The sequence below is a fragment of the Cucumis sativus genome, unplaced genomic scaffold (assembly GCF_000004075.3).
Source record: "Cucumis sativus cultivar 9930 unplaced genomic scaffold, Cucumber_9930_V3 scaffold77, whole genome shotgun sequence".
Classification (NCBI taxonomy): Eukaryota; Viridiplantae; Streptophyta; class Magnoliopsida; order Cucurbitales; family Cucurbitaceae; genus Cucumis; species Cucumis sativus.
In genome coordinates this window covers 97,639-117,856 of record NW_022279568.1, presented here as the reverse complement: position 1 = coordinate 117,856, position 20,218 = coordinate 97,639, and the positions used below count along the sequence as shown (strand labels likewise).

The 20,218-nt window shown below is 36.0% G+C and overlaps 1 protein-coding gene across 1 annotated transcript; it reads right to left on the bottom strand.

Moving 5' to 3' along the window:
• Positions 1-3,323: 3,323 nt before the first annotated feature.
• LOC101203422 (protein FAR1-RELATED SEQUENCE 11) lies at positions 3,324-13,591 on the bottom strand. The gene is given in 5 exon segments (XM_031889942.1): positions 3,324-4,007; positions 4,010-4,268; positions 10,443-10,886; positions 11,437-12,451; positions 13,491-13,591. Coding segments are annotated over 4 exon segments (2,040 nt in total). The 5' UTR covers positions 12,418-12,451; positions 13,491-13,591; the 3' UTR covers positions 3,324-3,651.
• Positions 13,592-20,218: the final 6,627 nt, after the last annotated feature.

The window sequence follows — 20,218 nt, the reverse complement described above, 5'->3', positions numbered from 1 at the left end:
CAAGAGAAGCCCCATCAAAATTGATCACTGCGACGGTTAACTTCTCCAAATCAGATAGCGTATGAATTTATAAATAACAGTCAGCTTGGAATAGCCAAGAATTTGAATCTGTCCCACTAATCGACATATCAACCTTATTAAATTTGTTGTGGTCGCTCAAAGGCTCATCACCATTAATTTTGTTGGTCTGACCCTCGTTCTTCACCTCCTTTGTCAGTGTTTCATTTCCATCAATAGTGTTGTCATTCACTGTGTTTCTATTTGATGTCCCTTCTTTGGCTACTGAATTCATCATTGTTTCCTTCCCTTTTCCTTCTACATACTTCATTAACAAATGTTGTTGTTTCTTAGTTTGAATTTCGAGCGGCTCATTGCTTTTTGACAATTTGATGCAGTAATTGTAAAGCTTAGGAGTTTCTTTGAGGGCACTCGTTGGAGAGGTGTCCTTGTTGTCCACACCTAAAACATTTATCCAAAGTAGAACGGTTTTAAACTTTGTCAACCTTTTCTTTGTTGTATTCTCACCTAGTTTGGTGGCTGAAATTTTTTATGGGTGTTCATCTTTTTTAGCGATCTATGAAGATGTGGAGAAACTTCCTTGTTGAAAGGTTCTAAATGAATTGGTCGAGTTTGCTCTCTGTTGTTTGTCTCAATTATTCTTTCTTTGAGAAATCTTGTTTTTCTTGATTTCTTCACCGTCTTCAATCCTGGAAGGTAAGAAGATGGCATCTGAAAGAAAAGTTAAAGGATGTAAGTTTACAATATCTTTAAACTCATCTTGTAGACTATGGATAAACCTGATAATTTATTGGTGTTCGATTTCAAGAAGATTATTTTGAGCGCCAAGTCTATAGAATTCTTCTATAATCCATTATTCTTCGTGAGCCTTGATGACACCGTTGATACTGGTTGTAAAGTAGTTGTTGTAGTTAATTGGTAGAATCTCTTCTTCATTAGACGTAACATCTTTGGCCAACTTCTTATTAGCTGTTTACTGAATAATCGTCTATTGTTTTGTGATTTATCCCACCAAGTGCTTGAGCCACCTTGGAGTTTGAGAGCAACTAATTGGACCTTCTGTGTTCGGATGTATTGGCATAGTCAAAAAAAATTTCTATGTTCTTGATCTAATCAAGAAACTTCTCCACATCCATTCGACCATTGAAGGTTGGAAGATCTACTTTCATACGTATTTCTTGATCTTCTTGAAAATATGGTCAAAGTCCAAGCTCCCGTCGTGGTTCTTGATGAATGTTCAACAAGCTGTCTTCATTGGGAGAGTCAGAATCGTCTAACAAATGTCCAGGTAAGTTGTTTCCATATAGCCAGTTATTTTGAATGTGAACATGTTGATTTCTTGGTCGTTCTTGGTTTGCAGCTCGGTTCTTAGTCCTTCTTGTCTTTCTTGTTGACTGCAATTGGATTTCTTGGGGTCTGGATTGTTTCTTCTAAAGGTTGGGCATGAAATCGGGTAAAAAGACTAGTTAATTCTACTAATGACTGTTGTATATCCGACTGTCCTTTTCGAAGTTCTTCAACAACTTGTTTACTAACTGCAAGTGTCAGTCAAAGGAGGCTTCCACGTCCATGGTTATGAGTGGTAAGATCCAAGTTTTTGTGGGAAGGGTGAGCTAGGATCACGCTCTGATACCAATTGATGCAATAATTGCAAAGCTTACGATTTTTTTTTTTTTTTTTTTTATGTATAATACTTCTGATATATGATTTATTAATAAAGGGGAAGCCTTTTTATAGGCGAGAAGTTTACAAGATTTGTTAGAAGTTAGTTGTTTTAGAATTAACTTGGAGTTGAGTTGGTTTATTTATAGTTAACTCAAGATATAAGATTAGTAGCTCAAGATGCACAAGCTTTAACTAAAGAATAACTAATCCTAAATAAAAAAAATGGTAATTCAAGATACTCACGAATTAGCTAAAGAACTTCAAGAAACATCAAGAAACATCAAGAAAGGAGAATGTTCTACATCAAAATGATACAAGATTTTCTTCAATTGCCAACAATTTATGAAGTTCAATGCATATGCTTTAAATCTCTTGATCAAGTGTCTCTAATTTCTCTTTAATCCTTTTCTGTGCCATTGTCTTTCCTTTACCGAGGGAAAAACGCTCTAATACCAATTTGATAAAAACATTAGTGTAGGTGTTCTTTATTCAACTTGGTAAAAGATACTTAAGTACAAGACAAATTGACAAATTTTCAATTCTGGAAATAAAACACTAAGTATAACAAAACAACAAGAACATACCACTTTGCTCTCCTCCTCTCAAGGAAAAACAACACCACTCACAAATTGATTCTTGTCCCCCCACACAGACTCTTCTCCTATCCTTTAAACTACCCCCTTACCTCGTAACTTAAGAACTGAAAAAATAACAGCATTACCCTCAGAACTACCCAATAACTTCTAATTTCTCTTTCTTCTTTCTCCAACTATATTTCAGTATTATGGAGGTCTAACATCTCCCTTGCTTAACTATAGCACCATCTGATCTCATCTCAAACTTTGTCTTTTGGCCCTACTTATATTTTCCAAATAGCCTTTGCAAATTGGGATCTTCTGGCTCTCTTCTCACGATGCTAGTCATCAATTCAGACCATGCTTGGAACTGAGCAGATCAACTCTCTGGTCTTTCTACAGCTAACACTGCTTTAGAACTCTTTAAATCTCTTAGCAAAGCTACTCGAACACCACACAAAGAACTCTTTGGAAGTTGACTTCCTACTCAAGGCATTTACTACAACGTTAGCTTTCCCTAAATGGTATTCTATAAATCCTTAATTAACTTGAGCCATCTTCTCTACCTCAGATTTAACTGTCTATTGACGATGTACTTTAGGCTCTTATGATCTGCAATAACATAACACCTCTCTCCAAACAAGTAATGCCTTGAAATCTTTAATGCCAACACTACGGTTGCTAACTCCATGTCATGTGTAAGATAATTACACTAAAAGCTGTCTAGAAGGTAAGCATAAGCAATCACCTTACCTTCTTCCAATAGCATACTACCTAGACCCCTTCTCAAGACATCGTAATAGATTTCAAACTCTATCCCCGCCTTTGAAAGAGTTATGATAGGAGTTGTTACTAGCTTCTAGAAAGTCTACTCGCATTTATCCGATAAACTTAGAATTCTTCCTGATCAGGTCGTCAGAGGTAATTAGTCTTTTTTTTTTCTTTTCATCCTTTTAGTACAATTAGAAATAAGGAATTCATACCATTGCTAATTGAGCCATTGATCAGTTAGATATTTCAAAACTAATTAACCCTTACAACATAGGGCACAAACGACAGAAAAGCTGAGGCAAATTTGTAAATTAAGAATTAGAACCGAAGGAAATGCATACACAGGAGAGCACGCTTAGGTCAACTATTTTACATTACAGAATTGTGGAGAAGGTTAATAATCCTTCTCAAGCAAGTATTTATAACACGACACCTTTTTCATTTGTAACATCAATATATATATATTCTACGCCTAATGAGATATGAAACTAAGCTCTTTGGCCTTTGAAATGATCACTTTTACCTAATTCTCTCTCTGAACCAGATCAGCAATCGAAATTGGGCTCGCTCCATGCAGAATGTTCCCTTAACTCAATTTCCTAATTTTTGTTTACAACATAAGTTACAAGTTCCTGTGTATGGTAGAAACATCCCTTGAACCTGGCAATGACGTGGGATGTTCCCTAACACGGGATAAGAGGAGAGACACTTGTTCAGTTGCGATATCAAGCCTCTCCCGGGATTTTGCAGATTCAGTAACAAGATTTGTCACCATGCTTTGCAACAACTGAATCCTTTCAGCATGATCGTTTGTAGTACTTGGAAGAAGCTTCGCTGAGGGCATGCTTATCCTTCTCCATCGTATGGGAAGATAGCTATCGGGTATCTGGAAACAGTTCCCAGTCGATAGGACTCGAAGAGCGTGACGGCAAAGAATTCCTGAGAACTCAAACTGGTGGCAGCTGCAACTTATGATGCTTCCCGAGGTACCCAATACACCTTCCGACCTCCATCAGTTTTCGTATGATGTCTCACAAGAAATCCATCATCCATTTGAAAAGATGCATAATGGGCTGCCAACACTAGTTGTTCTTGGAGCTTCGAGAAGGCAAAAGGAGTAAGGATGGTGGCAGCATGCGATTCCATTGGAGCGCCTGTTTTGAGGCTGATATTTTGAAGATTTTGTTGCATTGTTTGTTGTTCTCCAGCTTGGTCTTTGAAATCCACAACAACAGCTACCTGATGCACACTTACACGTATTTTATCAATAATTATCCTTATATTATAACAATAAAACCATTCTTACATAAAATAAACTGAATTTCTTTATGTTAGGGAGATCAAGTGGTTAGATGAACGTAATATCAGCAGCATGAGCAAAAAAACCAAATGAGAAACAATCCAAATCAAGGTCATATGAAATAAACATGAATCGCACAACACTATGCAATCAAATTCTTGATCAGTTTTTCTAATCTGATTTACATTTAACTGAAAATCTCTCAACCTTTCATCTACATTGATGTTCCTACGAGTAGCCTCTCTTCCAGACTGCAGAATTTGGCATTAATCTAGGTGATAATTTCTAACGGTTCAGTGATCATTCATCTTAACTAAATATCTTCTACGATCTATTCCCTAAGATTCAAAGCTTGAAAATTCTCTGCTTGGCTGGCACAAAAAGAAGAAAACCAATCATAATTGCATCCAGACGCGTATGTTCTAATCTATGGCCTCACCGTGCCAGGCTTTATCTAAATACGCAACCAAGGATCAGGCCCGTATTTTATGGACATCACTTTCTTGTTACTCGTAAATGGAGATGGGGTGTAAAAGCCGAAACTGACTTATACGTCGGTTCGGTTTTCTGAAGTGTGAAACAAAAGAATAAAATAAAATAAAACACCCAACCAGTTTGGTTTTAGGATTAGATAGATTTTAGTCAGGAACCAACCCATTTACAGCACTAATTGGAGAAGCTGCTTTCCTAAAAACAAAAAAGAAAAAGGGAAATTCACTTGTATTTTTATTGTACCCTTGTGACCGCTACATCTTGTTCTGTGTGACCCTCACTCTTTGTATTTCTTTCGTTCTTTTGAATGTTTGATGTACAACCATCTACCCTAGACTGATTCAGACTTCTAGCAGATCAAAAACATGACCACATAGTAACAATTTTTTTTGTATCAATTAGGAAATGAATACAAACACAATCTAACCACGTGAGGATAGTATTTAATTAAGTAACGAAGAAAAAAAGTGATATACGAAGAAAAAGTCAAATCCACGATAATTAACGTGGTAGCCACGAACATCCATATGAAAGTTGGCAATTTCAACACCAATCCAAATCAAGAAATGGAAAAATGGCACATAACTCAACAAGAGAGAAGGTTTTTGTGGCAGGAAGGCGATTGTGTTGTATTATGGACTTTGTGGGGCGAGAAATAATGGCCTTTAAAGGCTTGATATTTGATCTATCATTAAGTTTTGTTTCTCAGTGGACTTTGGTGAGTAAGCTTTAACATTGCACATTAGGTCTCATTTTACTCGACTAAAGACCAAATACTAAGGCCTCCAGAAAAGACTTGATTTTTTGAAAGATAATTAGAGAATCCAAGGGTGTTGACAAGCCTTGCAATCACTTAGTCAAATGGAGTGAAACAGCCGATACCATTCACTATGGAGAAGTATTAGGGCTCTCTAGCGAAGAAATAGAGTGCTCCTAGTTTAAGTGAGGTTTATTCTTGAAGATCAGGCCTTTGGAGAAGGGTTATCACTGGCGTTTATGATCAGGCCCTCATGAGTGGTTGCCTATTTATCACACAACACCTCCTAGAGGAGTTCCTCATCAACGGGCATGGACCCTGGCCTGAGAAGGGGGTTGTGTGATTGGAGTTGGGCAGTAGGATATCCTTAATTGATAAGCTTAATTGGAATCATGGGCACTGATAATGATAAAATGAGATAAAGCCTTGAAAATTTGGGGGAGAATTTACCAAGTCGGCCTTTAAGAAGCTTAACATCCCCGGATGAGTTTGTTTCCTTCAATCAACTTCATCTAGATGTTTTTTTCTTGACAGAAACAACTTTAATTGAGGTGATCCCTACAATGGTGAAGTTGTTCATTTGGTTAAATAAGTCTTAATATAATGGATCTGAGAAGAACAAACACTTAACTTTGGCTAGCGTGTCTGTGTTGACGTGTGTCTAAACACTCCAACAATCCAACACTTGACTAACAATTGCTGTGTTAGATATTAGTTTTACAAAGTCAAAACAGGACCAACATTTATTACTTGTTAACACTTGCTACATATACTAAAATAGACACATATGTAACAAAAGTAATAAAATTTAAGAGGAAAATACATCAAACTAATATTTAAGCATATAAATATATAAACTCATTGACTTCGAATTTCTTTCTTGTTTAAAAATGATTATATATTTTTAAAAATATATGTTTAACATCCATCTCCTAGATTTTAAAAAAAATGGTGGGTCACTGTGTTCGTGACATATCTATGTGTACCCATATTGATGCTTCTTAGCTTCTTAGCAATGCATAATCTGCAATGCAAAGAAAAACCCCTTGGTGGGATTGGCCTCCTTCAGTTTGTGTTTGCTGCTTCAAAAAGGATGAGGACGGAGACCATATTTTCTTAAATTCCCCTATGGCCTAAAAGAGTTGGATTTTGATATTGAATGAAGTTGGGGCCAGACTAGTTAGAGGTCTTCTGTTAGAACACTTGCTAACAAGAACAAGATCTTAATTTATTATAATGAACTATATTTAAATACAAGTTAACCCAAGTATAAGGCACTTGGAACCTGCCTTTTAAGTACTTTCACTCAAGCCCTAAATCGCTCCACAGAATAACCTCCCTCTCTCACTTACCCTCCTTCATTTATAACAAGATGTAACCACCCTAGTAACCGCACTTACATAATAACTAGTAGTAACCACACTTACACAATAACTACTAGTAACTTCTTAAGTATCTAATTATCCTTATACCCCTAACCCTATACTAATCTAATTATACTTATACAAGATAAACCCATGTATACTAATCTAGGTATCTAACATCTTCTTTGACTGTGATTTATCCAACCTTGGTGCAAGGATAAGTCCGTAAGTTTATCTGATTTAATCTTCAATTGGAAATGCTTCCTGTAATTGCCTTTTGGCCTTTTGGGTTTTCCCATTTTCATTGATCAATCGAATGCTTTTTTATCTAAAAAAGAATTTTTCTTTTTGAAACAGAGACAAACCTCTTTATTAAAAATAAATGAGACTAATACTCAAAGTACAAGAGTAATATACAAAGAGCAAAATAAGAAAAAGATAAAGTCAACCAAACAAACTAAACAAAAATGAATCCATACAAAACATATGGGAAAACGACCAAGAAACGATCACAAAGTAGAAACAACAAAAGAACCAAAGCAATAAAGAGTTGAGACACTAGTAAGGATCTTAATACAAAGAAAAAATAAACACTTTGATGAAAAGCGCCCACTTCAGACTGAAAATTTGAATACCACAAGCTTCAATTTGAAAGGAGAAGGGAGAACCAAGAAGAGGCAATCGGTTGCTTCAAAACCGTCCAACCCAAATAAAATTTTCTAGAGATCTTTGCCCTCCACTGAAAATCACGATGACAAAGACAAAAACATCCAAAAGCTAAAACTTTTAAGCTAACTACAATTAGAAATTTTTGTTCTTTCTTGAATATGAGAGAACTAGTTCTGAATAAGTGTTCAAAGACTTGAATCCCAACACTTTATCTGCAGCCTTCAAACCTCACAAAGTACCCAACTATTGACCAAAAGGTGGCTGAAACCAGATTTCAAAAGAAAACTAATATGCATTTTTCTACTATCGAGAATTTATCTTCATTAGCCTAGATGAGGAGGAAGGTTATCAAATTTTCATTACACCGAAATGATGCCACAATCATTGACTAAGGGCAGTAGATCCTTAGGCAATTCCGAGGGAACTTTGATGGGAACAACACTAGCTTCATCAAATAGAGAAGAGAGATCAGCCCCTTCAACTTCTCAATTATTCTTGAAATCAAAACCATTTGGAAACCGAGGGACTCCTCACTGACACTAAATGGAGACTCCAAGGTCTTGGAGGTCGGTTTGTTGATGTCGGCACAACAAGGAGAGCCTTGCAACAAATTAACTTTAGGGTTAAAAATGGGGAGTTTTGAATATTTGAAATGCTTGACAAGAGAGCCTGAGTTTACTGACTTGGAAAGATAGTTAAGAGTCTGGATTTTGGAGCTGCAAACCTCCAAAAAGGTCCGGATTGTTTGCACAGATAGAAGGCTTTGAATTATGCTTCCGAGAGGGGGCTGAAATGGTAATTTAATGTCACAATCTCCATTCAACTCAGACTTCAGTAAGGCAGTCCATAAATTATTAAAAGATGTATGCTTCCGAGAATAGTGCTTCAGAATTTTCAAAGGATGTACTTGGGGAGCTTTGTCACCTTGTGAAAAGGATTAGTTTTGTTACAGAAACCAGAAACTGAAGGAGAAGGATCTGTGGAGGCCAAAATAGGAAATTGCCTTTGGTTGGAGGGAAAGTTGTAGTTTTTAATTACTTTTGAGGAAATCTCATAATTCTGCTAAAGGAGATTTACCCTTTTTTCTCTCACTACTTAGAATTACGGTTGCCAAATTAATGGGAAGTTGGTTAAAATTCATGGGTGCCAGTTTCTTTTTAATACAGTTGTGACCAATAGGGTTTTCATTAATTAAAAGTGGAGACTATTCAGATTCCCGCCCAATGGAGTTGGCTGCCAGCTATATAACTCAACCTTTCAACTTCTCCAGCATCGGAGAGCTGGCCGGAAAATGCTGCAGAGATGGAAAAGGGTTTCTACATTTTGGTAAGGTTGCAAAAACCGATCTTGGTACATTAAGTACAGGTGGGAAGGCAGAGAGATCATACCCTCATCGAGCAAAGCTTCTCTTACCCTCAGTCGGTCAATGGAATTACTGTAAACGTCTTGTACATTGGGAGATTTTCTGGAAAAAGGATGGTTTAGAAACTCAAAATCTCCAAATGTAGAAATATGTTTCCCCTCTTTTGGTCAGAAATTTCGATCGTTGAAAGAACGAATCCACACTGGTTTTTCTTAATATGAGCTTCACTACAATTGGTAAAATTAAGGGTTTCAGTGGCTATTTCTATGAGTCCTCCAAAATGGTACCTGATTGCTTCAAAAATACTTCTACACCAGAAATCAAGAGGAAGCTTCTTCACTTCAATCCAACCTCCATAGCCTTTCAACACCAGTGGCCTGCTATGTTTTGCGCCGTCCCATTTTTCAAATTTTAGGTGGAAATTGCCCCATTCCTGCCATTTACCTAATGCACCAATGAGGTTACTATGTGAGCCTTGATCAACACTGATAAGGGTGTTGTCATCATAAAGGGGGTTAATATATGGAATGGAATTTTGATTCCAGAAAATTGCGGATCAATCTCCAATCTTCAGAAGCGAAAAGTTTTAATATAATCCAAAGGTTATCAGTTAAGCTTAGCCACCTCATGGTTTTTAATTAACCATTGTTTTTTAATTGAAGGGGGATGACGAATTGAGACCTGTGAATGAACTTTATTGGAAGTCGGGCGAGGTTCCATTTTTCCAGATCTAGGTACTGATTGGTAGGAAATTTTTGGATTTAATAGTAGCAGCATAACTTTGTTTTTCCACCGAAGGTTGGAAGGGTGCTTTAATAGAAATGGTTGAGAACCAACAGGAGTAGTCTACTATGTCTGCATACTTTTCCAGCATTCTACCGAAGGAAGACCAACTTTGCATATTGACTCTTGAGCAGATTCTAAGGGTAGAGGTTATCACAACTGAGGATCCACCCCGAGTTGGCTTGGAACTTGAAGATCTTCTTTCACCCTTTGTCAATTTCACCATCTTTCTTGAAGAGAAGGTCTACTGGCTTATTGAGGAGATTAGAAATAGTATACAAAGTCCATCGGAATTGAGCTTCGAAGATTGATATGGATTTGTTGGCTTCCACATCTTCAATGATAAAATCTTCTCTCTTTCCAAATACAATAATGAGATTGATTTAACTTTGCAGCTGGCAATTTCCATGTTGAGGGGCTCTAGAGGCTTGGCTAAACTGGGGAGAAGGATGGAGGAGGAGGGAGGAGGGAGGAGGGCAGAGAGAGGAGAGAGGGGAGAGAACTTACCGTTTTGAAAATCCTTTACGTACCCTAAAAAGGAAATTTTTTTTATCACAAAGAAGAGCTGAAAGAGATGAAGTATCAAACAAACAGTCATGAATTCCAAAAACTGCACTGGATAAATATTGTCAAAATAGGTCCAATATATCTAATGCAAAGGAAACAGTATGATAAATCTGCATACCTGTTCAATAAACTGAGCAAGTCGGGTCTGTGCACTTAAAAATCGCTGAATAAAAGCATTGATTGCTTTTGACTGGCCAATAGTTGCCATTCCAGCAAAGAAATGGCTTCTCAAGAATGGTAATGCCCAAAGAGATCGCAAACTGTACAAGTTGGCAATGTGCCTATTAGTATGCAGACCAAAGGAATTTACCATGTCCCTCCACCCTATCTCAAAATCCTCAATTGACTCCAGATTATAGAGTCGACAGAATTCACTTTTCCACTCATTGTAACGTTCTCCAAGAATAGCATTAAACCATGATGGAAACTTTGCCACAATCATCCAAATACAAAGTGCATGCTTAGTAGTAGGCAGTTCCATCGCTATTGCATCTTTGAGACACACATTCTGGTCCGTTAATATTGTCTGTGGAGCTTTCCCATTCATGAATCCCATGAATGCCTTTCATAGCACATTAGAAACAAAAAAATAAGATAACTGAGAGTGATGAACTATTTAAATAGATGTCATATCCACCCCTCGGCCATAATGAATGAAGAGGCAAATTTGAAATTAAAAATGGCAATGACATGGATATGAAGCTGCATCGTTTCATAAAAGTAGATGAAACCTAAGCTAAGAAGAGAAGCAGATGCACTGCCAGATTCCTCAAAATTTTTAATTATAATTCATTTACGAAAATGTGATGCAAGATTTAAGACCTAGTACTAAATTGATAAGGATGACTTTTGTATATATCATATTATGATTAAAATCCCAGTAATGACAGCCTGACAGGCTGTGCATCTGTTTTCTAACCTGACGATTCAAATTCAGATCAAACTATTAAATACTTTCAATGTTCTACTATTATGGTACCATTGAGAATACTTGTTTCATTTTCTAGACTTGACGAGAAGGATAAGTAATACTATAGTATAGATACCAGAAAAAGTTACATGCTCAATGTGATACACCAGCTGACGAAGGAATAATATTGAAAGTTTAGTACCTTCAAAGCCCATGTAATCGATCTCAAATTCTCCTCCCGAAGAAGTACACAACTTAAGAAGCAAGGCATGCCATAGTTATTAATTCCAACCCATATCCCAAGTGGCATGTCAAATGCTGTCAATCGATGTGTGGTATCGAAGACCACTGCATCACCAAATGTGTCATATGCCTGAATGGATGATGCATATGACCAGGCAATGTTCTCTAACCTGTTGTTTGAGTCGATCACATACTCAAATTTGAAATTCGGATCTTTCTCTTTAATGTTTCTGCACATCCGCAATAAGTCAATGCTCTCTTCTTCATGATCTAATTTTCTAAATGATTGAAGTAGATTTCTTACATCCTTCTCAGTGAATGGCAAATATCCTGGCTCTACACCTTTCTCCAGCTCCATGAGCCTCATCATTTGCTGCACAGAAATTCCTGATTTGGCATACATAAGAATTCGACCCTTGTCAATCTCAGAAATTGTTCGATATGCTGGAAGGAAACGGACTTGGTTTGGTTCTAATAGTTCATGATTATGGTGGTTTGCAAAACCAGTGACACGCCACTCTGGTGGTCCTAGTTCCAATGTTTTGCTTATCCTCATATAAGCTTGACATCCACACCGAGAGGATTTTCTATTTCTCTGAGGCTTATTTTCGTTTGGTGTCTTAATAGGTGTGCTACCAGCACGATGGCAAACAAAATACCGCCTTGTGAGGCCTTTCCCAATCCCATCTTTTCCCTCTGTTCGGTGTCTTCGGATCGAGAAGCCACATCTCTTAGCAAATTCACTATAAAACTCATAAGCAGAGTCATGAGTAGGAAATCTTTGCCCTATATATGGAGTTGCATCATTACTTGAATCCAGGGACAGCCTGGTTTCATCAGGTGACTCCTCCGTGCTGCCGGTTTCGTCTAAAGACAAGGACTGTTGGTCAGAAGGATCATCATACACGACCAACAACGGACCAGTATCTTCAGACATCATATCTCATTTAACTTCTTGAGTTCAAGTTAATACCCTGGCTTGAGCTTTAGAAATCAGCAAACGAGAATGAGAATGGGGCAAAACTTATGAATAAAATAAATAACTTTAAAAGATTCAGTACTCTTCATTTTTTGTCTTAGGAATGTGAAGCAATGAGGAAGCCATAAAACCATGCCAAATGAGTGTTCAAAGATTACAAGTACAAACATTTTCAATTTTATCCCAAGAAGAACATGCCTAAGTCACCAAGAGCCCGTCTGGTAACACCCTTACTTCTTGATTCACAAATCATGTTTCTCATCTGTTGTTTCTGTTTACTCTTTTTTAAAAAGGAGAAATCGAACTAGCTTTAGTAACTGGTTCTTGTCTTTTTGCACTTCTTTTTTTATTTTAAAAAACAAGTAGAAAGAGGTTTGGTGACCACTTCTTGTCCCATGTTCTATGAACTAATATGAAAGTTATTTTTTAAAAGATTAAATACCCAAATTTTATATGATTATTTACAATTAGGCATTTTATAAGTAAAAAAGAAAAGAAAAAGATGAAACAATGGAGGAACAAGAAATAAAACTTGATATTGCTGTTTCTAAAATGATTACAAATTTTTAAAAACGTATCTGATAAACGAGTTGAGAAATAAGAGCTGTTTGCAACTAAATGCTTTTCTTTCTCAAAACTGAAAAGAAGAAACAAGAATGTGATCACACGGCCCGTGAAATGCCCTCCCAGAGCTCAAATATAGTGCAGACAGCTGGTAATGAATTCGCAAAAACGAAAAATTTTCCTTGCAAAACTGTTATGTCATCATATTCAGATAAAAGCCAGAATTGACCAAATGAACTAAAACCTTCAACTGCGGAGATCATAATCAAATTGGCACAAATTTAAAACAAGAAGACGGCCTACACGTCTAATTTTCATTCCGAAAAAAAAATTAGCAATCTGGGTCAGGTGTGTATATTGTAAAGAATAAAACGGGCAAACAGATCCCTTCGAATTCATTCATGATTATGAATCGGGAGTAGGGAAAACTGGGAGAGAGAGAGAGAGAGAGAGAGAGAGATTGTTTTTACCGGGATTTAAAGGTGGAGATGGCGCCACGAAGATGTGAAAGTGAAAGGAGCAGAGCCCTAATTTGCGCATGAAGGAGATCGGACCCTATTTATACTTCCTGCGCACTTTCTTATCCAACGCCTTTTCTCTACTCCTTTCTTTTATTTACCCTAATAAATAAAATAGATACTGTTATTATTATATTCTTATTTTTTTTATAAAAAAAAAGTTTTCATGTTTAGCAAACTGTTTGAAAACAGAATTTTTAAAACTCGGATTTAGAGAAAATAATGTCCCATTTTATCCTTTCAAATATACCCAAAACAAATCGAGATATTTACAAATTTTTATAACACAATATCATACTCTATCTATAATGGAATGCGGTGAACTTTTTCTATGTGTCTTAACTATCAAATCATAAATATAAGTCTATCTTGATCTATCACAAATAAATTGTGATTTTTTTATTATATTTGTAAATATTTTTAGATATTTTGGCATATAAAATAATATTTCTTTTCAAATATGCTTGATAATATGTTTAAAACTTAAATTTCAATCTAAACTTTTTTTTAAATGTGTTAGAAAATAGATTTTAAAAAAATGTTTTAAATGGCAAAATTGTAAATATTTTTACCATTATAATAAAGTTTTACTTTATATGAAGGTAGATCGCGATAGACGTAGATATTCATTTATTAGTATCTATAATAGATGGAAAGTAAAAAACTTCTATATTTGTAAATAACTTATGTCATTTTTTAAAATATAAATAAGTTAGGTCATTTTGGTATACTTGGAAACATCCCAAATATTTATAAAACATAAAACTAAGAGTTATTTTAAAAAATATATATAACAAACCGACAAAATATTTATACTTATAGAACAATTTTGAAAATGGAAAAAGCCCATAGAGCCACAATGAAAAATACCAAAAATGCCCCAGTCAATGGTTGTAGTTGAGGTTCGTACAATAAAAGGTGCAGTTCTATTTGTGCATTACATGTACTACTTGTGGAAGAAATTCTTACAACGACGCCAAAAACTTAGTTTGAGGGTGTTTGGGTTACATGCAAGATGCTCATTGTGTTTCTAAAATTCGTTACAAGCACTAAATCCTCGTTGAGTACAAGTTCGCCTATCGCTTGCCCGAGTGTAAGTGACAATAGATTTTCTGGGTAAGTCAAGGTTGAACACAGGAAAATGATATCAAATCTTGGTTAGAAAGCTTACTCCTTTGTTTAGTCGGTATAAAGCTTGACAGTGTAAGTAAAAGGTGTCTAAACTAACCTAATATCTACACCAGAGATTCTGTAAAAAAATGGAAAAGAGGAGATAAGATGAGGTATGTGAACTAACTTGTTTTTTTAGGGAAAGAGAAGGAATGTCTATGTGTCAATGGGTAGTTAATGTTGGAATTTTTGTCATAAAACTTGTAGTTTGTAATCATATTCTGTTCAATAAAGTCGTTATTGAGAAATTGAATATTATAATCTTAAATCCAATAAACTAGTCGAGGCTATTTTTGAGGTAAATTTGAACTTTATGTGGAGACATAAACGTGGATCAAGTTCGAGTATATAGCCTAAATAGTCTATAGTATATGAATAATGGTTGGACGCCTTATTTAGAGAAACTATGGATGCGACCTGCTTTGTAGTAAGTACAAACTAGGTGATCTTGAATCGTTCATGTAGAGACATGAAAATGGGGGCATCCTATGTAAAGTACTTACATAAGATTGAACCATGAAATAGTCACTTTTACGTTATAACACTGTTTACTGTTTAAAATTGACTATCTCGATTATTGATGACCTGGGTAACTTAATCTTAATCCTGAGCTAACTATGAACTCCTGTTCACACGAGATTATTCTTAGATCTACATAGGTGAGGGCAGCTCATCAGCATTGGCCCAATAAGCCTCCCATTTTAGGGGTAAGATCGGGTGGATAGTTGGGACATAGGATGCAAGACGAAATTCACTCCTACCCGTTTTAGGGTTAGTAGATAGGTTGTTCTCTTAAGCACTAAATTCAAGTCTTAAACAAGGGGCTCCATCCTCTCATTGGCCCGAGAGAATTAAGTTTATAGGTTGGACCTTAAACCAATTGTTCAATAGTGGATTAGTGGGGCTTAAAGAACAAGATGTAGTATCGGGGGTAAAATGGTATTTTGACCTAGCTGAGGTTATGAACAACCTGTGAAGGATTAACTTACTGATCATGATTTTATCAAATGGACATAAATATATCTATAGCGAAGGGAGTGCAGCTATGGGACTTTAGTGGAATAACTCGTTAGTTAACAAATGTTGATTAACTCGGTCTAAGAGTTTAGCCAATTAATCTTGAATCGTTGGAGCCATGATCTATAGGTCCATTAGGTTCCCTTGCTAGCTCATATGGAATAAACTTATAAAGTGTGATGGAATAAATCGAATTGTTTGAATTGGAAGAAGAGAGAGAAACCGACAAGTATATGTGATATAGTCGTCATATTCAAATTAAAAATAGAGCTTTATGTTTAAATGAGATTTACAGATTCATACTAGGAAGCTCGGAATTGATGGAAATGGTCAAAGTTGTAAAAAGTCAAAATGTTGACTTTTTGACTTTGAAAAGTCAAACTTTGACCAGCCTTATATTCAAATGTGATTTAAATTTTGAAAAAAAAAACATCGATTCATCGGGAGGTCGAAATTCGTCACTTTTGATTTGAAAATGTCAAATGACCATTTTACCCTTGGACTAAGTTAGTGGGAAAATCCAACATTTTTTTTGGATAATCTACTAACACTTAGTAGGATATGTGACTACATGAGATGTAGACACCTAGCCCACTAAGTTCGACTAATTGTTAGTGGATTATTAGGTGTTGAGATTTGACTAACTAATTACATGCAATTTTGCATGTAATTAAGTTATAAATAGGGTTGCTTTTATTTTTGTTAAAGACTTTTGCACTTTCAAGTAATTTTAGAAATTGCAAATTTATTACTCTCCCAAATTTCAACCAAACTTATACCTTCCAATTTACATATATATTTCCATTAGTTTCTTCACCAAACTGGGTCCCGCAACCCGATTTAAAATTCGGAGATTAGCTGGTCAATTCTAGTGGTTGTCCCTGTTTGAGTACGTGAGGAGATATTGAGAATTTCGAAAAGCATCAAAGGTATATTTTCTTAAACCCTAATTTTTTTTAATTAGGGCTTTCCAAGCATGTTTATCACTAAATAGTTTGGTTGCATATAGAGTAAAATTGATCCGTTTTTTCATTGTTATTGAATGCTTCTATCTATTAAGACATGCAGAGGCCCTAAATGCGATATAAACCAATTGACTAGCTTTTAATTAAGGTGAGCACTTCTCAATGCCTTAAACACCACACTTACTTACCTGTCGGGATGCAAACGATAAAGCTTTGTCAAACTATTACTATCTAGAAGTGGTTGCTTATAAGACTCATATTACCTCTCTTTTAAGGATGACAACGTCTCAACACCATTTCACCCACACTTTCTCTCTCGAGTAGTTGGTGACAAATGTTGACCAAGCAATGGAGTATAGCTTAACTAACACGATAAACCTTACAAGCTAGTCTTCTTATCAAGAACTTATCACAAGCCCAAGCTATTGATAACTTGTAGAAATACAAGTTATTGTAGTCTTCTATGTAAAATAATGAGGTCTAAATGCATGAGAATAGAAGAAAACAAAGAAAAAAGTAGGCGATTTTGCTAACTTATGAATAACATAACATGAAAGAGTCTTATCTCTGTTTTACTGAGTTTTAGTGCTTATATCGCAGAATTTCTAGGCAAAAGAAGTGAAGCTTGGTGATATAACGTCTAGGCGAGAAGGCGTGTTCAACCAAGGCATTCAACAAAGAAACAAGCTAGGCATTTAGAACATTAGCAGACAAAATTAGTTGGAGTGAAAGTTTGAAAAAGTACAAGAGGACAGTCTGTGTAATGTCGCTATAGCCTTTCAGAACAGTAATGGCATGTGACCTCCTGTCAACATCAGCTCTTGCCTATAAATGAAGTTTCTCACTTCAAAACAAAGTATGCATAATTTTGACTGGAGAGCAAGCTCAAACATCATCCAACCTCCCTTCCCTAAGTTTCTAGGTGAAAGCCCATAACAAAAGAGAGAGAATTCTCCCTCCTTCCATTTTCCCCTCGTCAATAGGCAAAAATCAGAGTCAGGGAGGATGAGAAATCATACTCTGAGGTGTAGTTCCTTATTCTATATTCCATTTTATGTTGATATTGTAATGTGTTGTAAGATGTACTCCATGTGAAGGCCTATAGTTATTTTATTTAATACATTGCACTTTTTATTTCATTCTCCCGTATTCTTGCTTCCTCCTTTCTTTGATGTGTTTAATTAACTTGTAGTGATAAAATGTGTTTTAATGCTTAGAGAATCATGATACTTGTATTTTAAGTTCTGCTAAGTTAAGTGTGAATGTCAAGAACATTGTATATTCGAAAGAAGAATAATGATTTTGATTGCAATCATCTGACAAATGAGAACACATGCCTAACTACGCGATTGGCGAAAGGATTTAGCAATGCAGTTTTATCACCAAATTCATCATTTACTTACATTGTAGAAATGCAATGTGTGTGGTGAAAGCACTGAGAGGTTACCTGCCTTAATCAAGGAAAAACAACATAGAATTCTTATAGAATGATTAGATATAAATCATGGTTTAACTTTGTATATTTGTATCCCAAAAAGGCGAGCAAGTCTGGCGAAGGCATCGAGAGGCAGCTTGCCTTAATTCAGAGTTAAAGTATGGTTCGTATAACCTTGAATCATTGAGCACAATTTATTGCATTTAGATGGTTAGATCATTCCAACATTGTCATGCCTTTAATGAGTTCTTTATTCATTTTCCCTTATCTCACATGTCGTCTTGCACCGTCAAAAGCACCATAGTCTAAATAGTAGAATAGAAAGTATATTATCCATATACCATACTGTATAGATCATACCGCATGATTTAGTAGCATAATAGGATAAATTAGGATCTTAGATTCTCTATGTTCGACCTTGAACTTACTAAGAAACCTCTCTACGCTTATACTTGGATGATAAAAAGGAAAACTTGAACGATAATGTTTATACTTTGCGAATTAGCAACGTATAGATAGAAGTTCACCTTTTAATGCATACTCCTATTTAGTCGCCAATTTTCACTCAATTAAGCTTATATCACCATATCCACAACTATTTTGTTACATATATAAATAACAAACAAGTTTTTGGCATCGTTGTCGGAAATTTGATGTTTTTCCTATTTAGGTTAATTGTGCACTAAAACTGTGCAAAAGTTATATTTCAACCGAAACTCGTTCTTTAGTCGAAAAGCACATGAACAAGTTTATGAGTGATGGCGAACAACCTGCATTTCAACTTGACCCTGAAATTTAACGAACATTTTGGAGGAAGCACAATGATACATAGAGGTTAAACTGTGCAAAATATGGATAATCAGAACAATCCAAAAAACTTTGCCAGTCAGAATGCCGCAAAGCCAAAACCCCGTCTACTTGGCCCATGATTTGGACCGTCCCATACGTGAAAGCATCTACTAAGGGTTAACTGATCTAGAACTTGGAGTTATCACAATGCAGCTTGATGATGATTACACGAGCTACAAAACACGTTAAGCATGGTACGACCGACAAAGTAATTCTGGGAAAAGGCGAATCGAGTGAGACAGGCCAAGTGTTAAAATTTCTTGATGAGTTGGGAGCAGGAGATAGGAAGAAGAAAGTAGAAGAGGTGGTTGTGGAGTGTATGATAGACTTAGTGGTTTTGCATTTGAATGGTGCAATTATCATACGTCATGAAGCAGGTTCATCGCTTATAAGATGCTCACCATATCTCTCTGTATTTTGTGATTAATTCTATATTTGCTATAGGTCATGGGTCATGATCATAGCATGTGAAATGCTCACTATGTATCTCTTCATCGTGTAATAGTTAAGTTCTCGTTGAGTACAAGTTTTCCTACTACTCGCCCAAGTGCAAGCGAACAGTAGGTTTACCTGGGTGATCCAGGGTCAAACATAGAAAATTGTTTTCAGATATTAGTTTTAGGGTCTACTTGTCGTTTAAGAGTTATGACAATTAAGTTAAAAGAATATAAAAAGAACTAAAACTACTTACTTATACCTATAGACTCATGCACATGAGAATAAATTATGGCAAGATGAAAGATTGAGCGAACTAACTTGTATGCGAGAGAAAGGTGAAGGAAGGTCTAAGCATTATTAGGCGATTAAGCAATGTGAGAGCCTTGATGTGATGTAACTTGCATAATCGGTCCATGATTAACGACTTTCTCTCAAAGTGTTTAGACGCCACACTTACTCACCTTCTCTCAAATGACTACCTTTTGGGATGCAAATGACTACACTTGCTCACTCATGATGGAGGAAAGGAGAAGAAAAGAGGAAGAGGCAAGAAGGAACTAAAGCTAAGGTCGTGGGAAGATGACACTCTCCGCCAAACATTCAAAGAAAAGTGAAAGAATATAGAGTCTCTGGTGGAAACAAAAACTAAGTTAACAGAAATTTAAACCTCCAAGCACAAGAAGAAGAAGAAGCTCGCAGGCATGAGCGAACGAGTAAAGAGTGTGGCAGAAAGAAAAAGGTTGCCAAAAATAAAGAGGTTGACCGCTTGAAGGTTGTGGTGGAAAAGTTTGGTGAAGAATTTGAGA